Source organism: Crassostrea angulata, chromosome 3 (assembly GCF_025612915.1).
Source record: "Crassostrea angulata isolate pt1a10 chromosome 3, ASM2561291v2, whole genome shotgun sequence".
Lineage (NCBI taxonomy): Eukaryota > Metazoa > Mollusca > Bivalvia > Ostreida > Ostreidae > Magallana > Magallana angulata.
In genome coordinates this window covers 15793518-15804902 of record NC_069113.1, presented here as the reverse complement: position 1 = coordinate 15804902, position 11385 = coordinate 15793518, and the positions used below count along the sequence as shown (strand labels likewise).

Here is an 11385-nt window from a genome sequence, read left to right as displayed (position 1 = left end):
GCTCCTCTGTTCCTGGATATTAAGCAGATGAACTAAGTACATAGTAATAATGAGGAAGAGTGCCTCTTCACTAGAATACTCTGAAGATCAGTGGGAAAAATATAATTTTTGTCAAGCGCACATTTGTTATTCAAAAAATACGAACATGTATTTGAAATATATTTTGACGAGGAGAAAGCAGTTTTAAAAAAGACTTCAACTAACATCTGAAATCTCAAGTTGGCTATTCTGATTGACATCAATCTGTCTGTCTATTTTAAAAAAAATATTCTTTTCCAAAACCATGTTCCACCAAGATTGTTGCAACCAAACCTGCCACTTAATGGGCTCTCAAGTTTCTTCAGATTAAGGGTCGCGCATTCTTGTATGGAACGATAACTTAGGGCGGGAATAGAATATTCAAAACAAAACTTAAAAGTTGATACAAGTGAGCACTATGATACTCTTTGTGACATGCTTTAGAGATGAGAGAGCAGATACATGTATCTCAGACATTGAGTTGTGACTTTTATTATTTACTTCGGATTCATTAATTATTTAAGGCATTCAGGAAAGTCTTTTTAGATGTCCCCATATACCGGTTGTCTCAAGAATTGAGTAAATCAGCACGTACACAATCATCAAATTGATGTAAATCATGCATATTAACTAAATCTATGGAATATTTTTAAGAATTTAAAGGTAGAATTTAACACCTGTGGATATTAATGTGGATTAATTAAAGTACGTTATAACCAAACACTTTTACCGATTTAGAATTTTCAAATTTTACAATATTTGAACGGAAAAATATGTTTTAAAAGTTTCTGGAAAAACAAAATTAAATTATAAAATCCCCAGCGGCATTTGAAATCCAGACTTACAGATTCGTAGTTAACGCTTAGACACATTGCGCTACGCTTGTTGTTATCAATTCTGGGAAAGAAATAAAAATAAAATTATTCTTGATTTTATTGTTTATTTTGATTGAAGGTGTCCCATACTACCATTAATATAAATATATAAAATAAAGATACAAATTAAGCTTGTATTTTTTGACTGATGTTTAAGGTCTACATGAAATAATGTTTTTTATAACGTGTGCCCAAAATAATTTTCAAAAAAAGACGTTGATTTAAGAATGTTTTTGCATTATATTATTTAATCGTAGTGCGGTTAATTAACTACTTCAGCATTGTTGTTCAGGTTTACAATGTCTGTACAATTTACTTTTTTACAATATTTTAATAACAACAAGAAATGCCCTTATCCTGTTCTGGTGATAAAAATAGATCTCTGATTTGATTTGATTTGAACATATTTTATTATGCAAATATACATTTACATAAATAGATTACGCAGCAGGCAATGCCTATGTAAGCTTTCTCCATAAGGTGCAAGGTAATACATAAAAAGAATAGTATGATGAAGCATAAAAAATAGATGCATTAAATATGTATTCAGATGGGCAAAAAAAAAAGGTTGGCAAAAACCAGTTTGTGGATAGAGAGAAAAAAATCAAAAACTTAAATAGTACAATTACAGCATAAGTATACTACTTTTATGTACATAAAAGATCTCTGACAATAACCATTAAAACAATATATATGTACTCATTGATTATGGTTCTTAATTATATATACATGTACATGTATATAGACACACACGCTCACACAAGTCATTATATATACGGACAATGATAACACCGAAAAAAAAATTGAACCTTTATACATGTGTATGTTGATTCTTGCTAACATTTTGATGACAAAAATGATTGAGGTCATAAAAAAATTTGCTCATATTTTATACAAAAAAAAATATTGAAGTATATAACAATTATATTTTACATACTGGGGACTGCATTAATAAATTTATAAAAACATTGATATTCAGAAAGATTTTCTTTAAAATCAAATTGTTACTATTTTAAATTAGTCAGTTTTAGGGTTGTTCTTTTTATGTTGACGCATTGCAAATTAATATATTTTATGAAAAATGAGAAATTTTTAGGATATACCACCCGCTAAATCTTATTTTCTCATCTTTTTAATTAAATCGCAAATTCTGCGGATAGTAGCAGTTTGAATTTTCTGGAATGGGTATTTTAGTGATTGCTTGTATGAGTACAGGGCAGCCTGGAGGTTCCCTGTGATCTGTTGACAGATCCCAAGGATCTCCCAGGAGATATCTTTGTCATACAAAGGAACGTGTACGACTTCTAACTTTTCACTATGGACCATGAGCTCGATATCTTTTAGAGCCGCTTTTGCTCTCTGTGCGTCAACATGTTGAAAGCAGAAAAACTCTAGCATGTGCAGTAATATGAAGGGTGGGATAAACAGTGTATACTGTCCATTTTGTTTACTAGACCGTTGTTCTGATATCAACTCATTAATGTAACAAATGTCATTTTCGAGAGAAACATCGATTGCAACAGCATGTCTCATCTTTGCAGACATAGACATTCCATCTACGGCTTTGGTATACTGTTCTGGTTTCACTCGCCCCCAATATATCACGTGTGGCTGTGCTAACTTGTCCTTTGCTTTCTCTATAACGGATAAAGCTTCTCTGTATCTGCATGTCTTGTAGAAGTAAATGGCAATATACGACAAGTCAGAAACACACCCAAACTTTGCCGCTAATTTCAGCATGTGGAGGGACGTGTTATGAGCACTATATACCAGTTTGTTGGAACTTCCTTTAGTATAAAATGAAAAGTTAAGCAAAATGAAAGCAGCTCTCTGAAGATTTGAGACTGTACATTTTTGTATCCAAACAAACTGACACTCTGTCAGGGGCGAATATAACAGCCGTTCTACAGCTTTTATGGCCTTTGCAAAGGTTTGTAGGTCCGGAAGACAGTACTCATTACTTTCTATTTCGGCAAATGAATAAACATCAAACTCATCTCCCGGTAGCTTAGTGACATCAAGAAAATTAATCCTAAGGTTAAAATTGGAAAAAACACGAACTTCAATGATACGTCTTATTGTTGGACTGCTTATAAATGCGATATCGGAATACTCCTCATAGTCACGATACAGTTGCATGAATAAGTTCACTTGTGCTGATCCATGGATTTTTGTAAGAAACATATTGTTTTGGGGAATAAAGAAATTGGGACAGACCCCCTCATACACCCATTTTATAAGGAGTTTAAAGCACACCCAAAATCCAGCTAAAAGTTTTTGTGGACACCATTGATGCAGTGGGTTTTGTTGAATTGCCCAGAAAACGACTGTTTTGATTTGATAGGAGCATAGTAGTTTATCTTCATCTTTTAAACCAATATTAATTTTCTCATTCAAGACCAGTTTTAGCAAACCATATGTTAAAAATTGTGTATGATTCATTGAGTACACAAGTTTCTTTTCAGCCTGAGTGAAGGAAATTCTCCACTCGTTGTCTATATGGTTTCCTAGTTTATGTCCTATTGCTACGAAATGACACCCATTTCGGACAATGTTCTCGACAACATGAGGTGAAGGCCAGGCGTGACATCTCTCTATCCATGAGGAAGCCGAAGGAGGCCAGAAATCGCTACCAAAACCATACGCGTCATCATATGAAATAAAAATCACTTTTCCACTCCTACATGGTCCATGCACTGTAGAACCAGGCCTTGATAAAGAGCTCTCTCTGTATATTGAACTTGATATATAGAGCCTCTCTTGAATCTTTTCACAGGCTGACAAAACACGTGGACCAGCACATTCAGTTGGAAGCCAAAGTAAAGTGTATCCTGGTGGACTATCAGAATTGTCACAAAGAATCCATGCATATTTGTCTACATGTACATGCGTTTTGTACAGAAATGACTGATAGTGGTACCAAATCACTTTGTGGTTAGGTGGCCAGAACACACTGTCCAAGTCTGATCCACGTAATCGGAAACCTTCACTACTGCTACCACTCCGCATCTTTCTGTACCGGTCGATTCTTGTAATTCGATGAATAAATAACTCCATTATGTCCAGTATATCTCTCCTGTAGGCTACCTGTTGTGGGGTCCCTATCTCACGACACAGGCCTTTATACACCGACTCGGACATGACCTGATCAGTCATTCTACTGAAAATGAGAGAATATAGTAGACATCAGGCACCACAGACATGCACTTATTTCTGTGATAAAGTTTACATCATAGTATACTATCTAAAATTACATCAACCAAGTATTATTCCCTCTATTTCTTACGAAAACTTATCGCTAATTCATAGCTCTATAGAAACAACCAGACTTAAATCTACACGCCCCGTTTATCAGTGGTCGAAATCTACAGCTGCTGAAACTGACAGGACTGTTTATGGATTGGTCCAAACCTACAGCGACCTCCAAAATATCACGGACTGTACGAAATAATCATGATGGCCTCAGACTCAAGGTCTCACAGGAGACGATTTGGCAGTTTCTTTTAGCTAACGTACACTTATGTACATTAACATAGTTCAGTTAATTTTACTTACTTTTCTTAATCAATTTATTTATTTGTTAATAGAAAGATGTTAATATAAACAATAAAAGGTTTTCTTTGATGATTCATGCGGGTAATGAAGGTAGCGATCATTGCAGAAAAAAGATTACAAAACCCGTTAACGCATTTTATTGTTTAAAGAAAAGCAAGAAAATTTTCTCTTGTCTGATTCAGGCGCTCGTCAGACATCGTTTTTTTAGTAAGGAACACAGGTGCTTGTGGACTGGACCGTGCACTACCCCCCCCCCCCTCCCCTTTTTTTCTATATTTTTTTTCAAAATTTTTTTTATTTCTTTTATTAATTATCATTAACAACCCCTTATATATGTCTCCAGCCGAAAAATAAAAGAAATATCACGACTTGGTAGCATTTTATAATCATATATAGGGGAAACGAGTGTGATTATAAAATGCTACCAAGTCGTGATATTTCTTTTATTTTTCGACTGGAGACATATATAAGGGGTTGTAAATGATAATTAATAAAAAAAATGAAAAAAAAATATTTAAAAAAAAGGGGGGGGGGGGGGGTAGTGCACGGTCCAGTCCACAAGCACCTGTGGTAAGGAAGGGCGGTCAACCCTAAACCTTAAAAAATGTAACTAGACTCGATCTTGGAGGAGCTACGACAAGGTCTTCCGTCCGATTTTTAGAAGGCAAAGATCGACTTGAATATTCAAGAACAAAACTTAAATGGGACGGATTTTTTTATTCGAAAGAACATATTATTTTTAATCAAGCGATTGAGTTATGGAAGAAAGACTTAATATCCCCGTAGACCCTAATTTGAAAGGCTAGCCCCTTTTTCTTGATGTCACATGAAAGCTCTTGTCATTTCAACATTTCAAGCACATTTTGTCAGCAATGTTTAGAAACTTTGCACCGTTCTCAAGATATCTGGAAAACACGTTTTAGGGCCGACCGACCCTTTATCTCCTTATAGGAGCCGTTGAACACGTGTATTTTGTTAAAGCACATTATTTTGAGCTTCTTTTATTCAATATTGCTTTTAAAAATATTTCTCTATTTTTTTTTTTGAGGTATTAATGATAAAAAATCCTTAATTACGTGACAAAGAATCAAATAGTTGTACTGTACTGTATAGGTAAATATTGTTACGATGAACATTATTGCTTCAGTATGGTATTACAAAAAATATTCTCAAGTAAAAAGTTATCATTAGAGTAGGTTAGAGCCTTCTTAGCCTATAACTTGAAGCACCAGCCCCTTTTTCTTGATTACAACTGAATGCTCTTGTAATTGCAAACACGTTTTGTTTTACAAGTGTTTAGAAATTGATACCGTTCTGGAGATTTATTTTAGAGGCTGACCCTGTAACTCCTTTTAGGGACAGTATAACAAAAATTGTCATTGCATAATGTTAAGCAAATTAGCCTTCTCTTCAATATCGCTTTTAAAATATTTCTTAATTTTGTGATATTGAGATATATATATATTGAAGATCAAAATTTTGGACCTCTGGCTCTAAAAATTATTTATTACGTAACAAGGGAGCAAACAATTGTCCTGTGTTGACAAAACACTTAAAAATGAACATAATCGCTTCTATAACTTATAACAAAATATTTCAAAGTAAATCCTCATTATTTTAAGACTGTATAGTATAGTCCTCGTGGTCCCTAATTTAAACGACCAGTTCCATTTTATAAAATGTCAAATGAACGTTCTTGTTAAGGTCTTCCGTTTCCAACGGAAGACCTTATAGTTTTCGTACGATTTCTTATTAGGGTCTTCCGTCTTCAGCGGAAGACCCTTCTATTATTCTATTGTTTCTTTTTCACTTTTCTTATTATTAGGGTCTTCCGTCTTCAGCGGAAGACCCTTCTATTATTCTATTGTTTCTTTTTCACTTTTCTTATTATTCTTATTCTTTTTTTTTTTCTTACCGATTTTGTGCAGGCGATTTCTCGGAGATGGCTTGCTCGATTTCAGTCAAATTTTCAGGGATGATGCCTTGTCATCTGAAGTTTGTACCGCCGGAACAGTTTTATAAAATTCGTTTCCAGTCGGAAGTTATCGTCATTAAACGATTTTTTTAAAGTCAAATTTGTCTGCGACGTTTCTCAAAAACGAGAGAAGATATAGAGCTGAAATTTTCAGAGATGATAAATTTAACGTTTTTCTGGTGCACTATTGTCTAAAAAATGTCCGTCGTCACTTCCGGTCGTCACCGGAAGAAATTTTGAAAAATTGAATTTTTCGACTTTTTTATTTTTTTAAATTTTTCTTTGAAATTTTTACATCTGATAGTGACCCTTTCACTGATTCAGAATATGTATTTTATTTTAAAATCGATCGAGGCATTCTTGAGAAATTAAGCGTCAAAATCCTGAAGCGAGAGTCCGAGTAGCTCAGTCGATATAGTCGTGGACATGGCCCAGGCGACCCGGGTTCAAGCCCCGAGTGCCGCAAATTTTTTTTCTCTATTTTTCGCTTAGATCTACGATTTTATCTTTGAATTGATAAGTTTAATCTAATCTATTCAAAAATCAGACGGAAGACCCACTCGTTGCTCGCAACGAGATCGAATCTAGTTCTTATTCTTTTTTTTTCTTCTTACCGATTTTGTGCAGGCGATTTCTCGGAGATGGCTTGCTCGATTTCAGTCAAATTTTCAGGGATGATGCCTTGTCATCTGAAGTTTGTACCGCCGGAACAGTTTTATAAAATTCACTTCTGGTCGGAAGTTATCGTCATTAAACGATTTTTTTAAAGTCAAATTTGTCTGCAACGTTTCTCAAAAACGAGAGAAGATATAGAGCTGAAATTTTTAGAGATGATAGATTTAACGTTTTTCTGGTGCACTATTGTCTAAAAAATGTCCGTCGTCACTTCCGGTCGTCACCGGAAGGAAATTTGAAAAATTGAATTTTTCGACTTTTTTATTTTTTAATATTTTTCTTTGAAATTTTTACACCTTATAGTGACCCTTTTACTGATTAAGAATATGTAATTAGTTTTAAAATCGATCAAGACATTCTCGAGAAATTAAGCGTCAAAGTTCTGAAGCGGAGTCCGAGTAGCTCAGTCGTTATAGTCGTGGACATGGCCCAGGCGACCCGGGTTCAAGCCTCGAGTGCCGCAAAATTTTTTTCTCTTTTTTTCACTTAGATCTACGATTTTATCTTTGAATTGATAAGTTTAATCTTATCTTTTCAAAAATTGGACGGAAGACCCACTCGTTGCTCGCAACGAGATCGAATCTAGTCTTATTATTCTTATTCTTTTTTTTTCTTCTTACCGATTTTGTGCAGGCGATTTCTCGGAGATGGCTTGCCTGATTTCAGTCAAATTTTCAGGAATGATGCCTTGTCATCTGAAGTTTGTACCGCCGGTACAGTTTTTTAAAAATCACTTCCGGTCGGAAGATATCGTCATTAAACGATTTTTTAAAAGTCAAATTTGTCTGCGACGTTTCTCAAAAACGACTGAAGATAAAGAGCTGAAATTTTCAGAGAGGATAGATGAAACGTTTTACTGGTGCACTATTGTCTAAAAAATGTCCGCCGTTACTTCCGGTCGTCACCGGAAGGAAATTTGAAAAACTGAATTTTTCGACTTTTTTATTTTTTAATATTTTTTTCTGAAATTATTACACCTTATAGTGACCCTTTTTCTGATTCAGAATATGTATTTTTTTTTAAAATCGATAAAGGCATTCTCGAGAAATTAAGCGTCAAAGTTCTGAAGCGAGAGTCCGAGTAGCTCAGTCGATAGAGTCGTGGACATGGCCAAGGCGACCCGGGTTCAAGCCTCGAGTGCCGCAATTTTTTTTACTATTTTTCGCTTAGATGTACGTTGTTATCTTTGAATTGATAAGTTTGATCTAATCTATTCAAAAATCGGACGGAAGACCCACTCGTTGCTCGCAACGAGATCGAATCTAGTTATTATTATTTTTTTCCACAAATTTTGTGCACGAGATTTCTCGAAAACTATTCGACCGATTTCGACCATTTTTTCAGAGAAAATGAGTCTTGATGTAAACTTCATACGTTTTTGAGATTTTTCCTGTCGGCACTTCCGGTACCGATTTATCGGCCATTTTGTACATTTTTACGACCTATTTTGTGCAGAGCTGATCTCAGAAACTATCAGAGATATGACTATGAAATTTTCAGGATAGGTAGTCTATAGTCTGAAGTTGTGCACTATTATGTTGTTTTACGCCAGTGGCGCCATTTTTTTGGAGCTCGCCTAGGCACGAAAATTGGGTACGAATTTTCATTCAAATTCTTCATACGTTTTCATCTGTATCTTTTTATCAGTTGATATTTTGTTAAGACATATATAACAAAAATAGTAGATAATTAAACGTTCTTTCCAACAAAATCAAGAAAAAGGGGCTGACCCCTTAAATTAGGGGTCAAGACACTCGTAAACTCTATTACAAATAACTTAAAAACGATCAAAATTTTGTAATGCAATATAGAAGCAAAGTTGTTGATTGTAGCAATATTTATCAGGTAAAATCATTTTCACACCCATTTATGACGTAATTAGGGATTTTAAGGGGCCAAAGTATTTAAACTTTGATGCAATATATCTAGAGAAGGAGACATATTTTGTTAGGCAATGTAGAAAAGAAAATGTTTGCATTGATGATTCTAATCAATTCCACTAATCAAAACTCCAAAATCTGTCCCCATTAAGGATCTATAGGGCTGGCCCCTAAAATAATCAATCATTTGTATCTCAAAAATGAACAACAATTTTAGATGGGTGTAAGAACAAAAAATGTTAGTATTCGTGAGAACTTTCGATTGAACTCAAGAAAAAGGGGCTGGCCCCTTAAATGAGGAGCCAAGACACTCGTAAACTATGTTACAGATAACTTGAAAACAAGCAAGATTTCAAATATCTTTGGTACTTAGCCTTTTTTACAAAATTGATACCAGCGAGATTTTAGTCACTGTAAGTGATTGAGACACAAACTTTTATAAATGATAGACAATCGATTGAAGATATATTTAACGGGTTTTCTTTTGTCAACCGTCACTTCCGGTACTCACCAGAAGAGTTCAAACAATTCATTTTTTTCACAAGTTTACCTGATTATCTTTGGTGTTTCATCTGCTATGATTAACAGTAGTGTACACTAAACATATGTATAAAAAACCCTAGCTTTTATTTTCATAAACCTCTTTTGTTCGTCCGTTTTCGGTCTCGAGACAAAAAACCTAGATTTACCAAGATCGCAGATTTGGCAGAGAATATCGATATTTCATCGTATCATATGAAAACAAAATCGGACGGAAGACCTACTCGTTACTCGTAACGAGATCTAGTTTATGTAAACTTTTTTGTTGTACATGTTTTATCAAAATATAAAAGACAAAAAAATGTCTAAATCTATTAAAACTGGAGAAAAAATCGTTCATAATTCCTTTTTTATGGTACGTTTCAAAACGAAAGAGGGAGCAATCCCTTTTGGTCACACACTCGATACCACGCGTCCCTGTATACTATTCAAATTGGGGTTATACACCAACATTTCTATTGAATAGGAATTCAATATGGCTATCTAAAATATCAAACTTGGTTGGTCACGTGGTCAAATAGTGTGAAGCGCGGAGTATGAGAAACAGTATTCGAAACATCTGATTCTAATTAGATTGCTCAAATCCCGTCTGCAATTAACACTGCAATTATTTTTTTTATGGTTTTCTACTGTTAACTTTAGATTATGTAAGAAATATATATATGGCAATGTTAAAAAGCCGACTTGGTTTGATATAGTTGAAAATATACAGAAATCAACGGTTTTGCTATTTCATAGATTCATAAAAAGAAAAATATTTGCAAAATCAAATTCAATAATTTTTAAATACACCATAAGGACTTGAAATTGCAATTAACAGGCTAGATTCATAAAAAGAAAAATATTTGCAAAATCAAATTCAATAATTTTTAAATACACCATAAGGACTTGAAATTGCAATTAACAGGCTAAGCTACAAAAATTGACGTTGTTTGACTATAAATTAAAAAAAAGTTTCACCTCGGAAGTTTTAAATTCCGGAAGTGAAATTCATCATTACCTGCTATTTTCAATAATCAAATGGTGCTGTCCAATTCTGGCAGATTTAGCAATATTATTTTACTGTCGGTTTGATGCGGCCTCAAATCTTCTCGTGATTAGCTTTTGGTCAGATGTGTAATGTGCGGATTTCTACATTTACCTCAAACCACATTTGTTCTCATACACTTGCACGTCAAAGAGGAAATCCCTGTTTTTCATACAAAGAAGTTTGTTGAAAGGTGTGGTATTGAAAAACGTGGTCGACCATGCATATATCCTGCATGAATCATATAACTTTCGTTATGTTGTCCGGATAGGGCCATTGTAAAAACTACCAGCGTATTCAGATATAAATCCTGTCTCACGAAACGTCGTCACAAAATCGCCGTTGCGATAACACAACTGCACAAGCACGTAATCGCGCAAAAACAACAGCAATAACTCCGCATCGCGCTGTTACACAACACGCCATTACAATAACACAACATTATATAGATAGTGCCTGTTTGGAATTTTTAAGAAAATTTTACTGCTTTTATATAGGAATAACGTGAATTCTACAGCGAACCGCACGCGCATAATTTTCGCGCATGTAACATTTTTTTAATGTTACCCGTTGCTAAGTGAGTTGCTAACGCTGAGGGTAATAGAACGAATTATAAACTGCGTCTTAACCAATCAGATTGCAGTATTTAACATGAAAGTATAACAAAACGGATTATGAACTGCGTCTTAACCAATCAGATTTCATATAACAATACATTATTTTCTCTGGCACATCGAAATCCTGACAGCGCGACAGCAAGTTTAATGAATTTTTGTTAGCTCATTCTTGTGTTGTGTGACAACGTGATATGTAAAATTGTAGAAGGCAATGGCGAGTTGT

At 34.4% G+C, this 11385-nt stretch overlaps 1 protein-coding gene across 2 annotated transcripts; it reads right to left on the bottom strand.

Annotated features, from left to right (window-relative positions):
- Positions 1–504: 504 nt before the first annotated feature.
- Positions 505–10860, bottom strand: LOC128176348 (uncharacterized). Of its 2 annotated transcripts, none has more exons than XM_052842603.1 (2): positions 10519–10860; positions 505–4050 (listed from the first exon to the last, which is right to left on the bottom strand). In XM_052842603.1, exon 2 carries the CDS (start codon positions 4047–4049, stop codon positions 2010–2012), a length of 2040 nt encoding a protein of 679 aa, XP_052698563.1. In that variant the 5' UTR covers position 4050; positions 10519–10860; the 3' UTR covers positions 505–2009. The 2 variants fall into 2 exon arrangements, with proteins under 2 accessions (XP_052698563.1, XP_052698561.1); XM_052842601.1 differs by having other exon boundaries at positions 505–4053; positions 10519–10858.
- Positions 10861–11385: the final 525 nt, after the last annotated feature.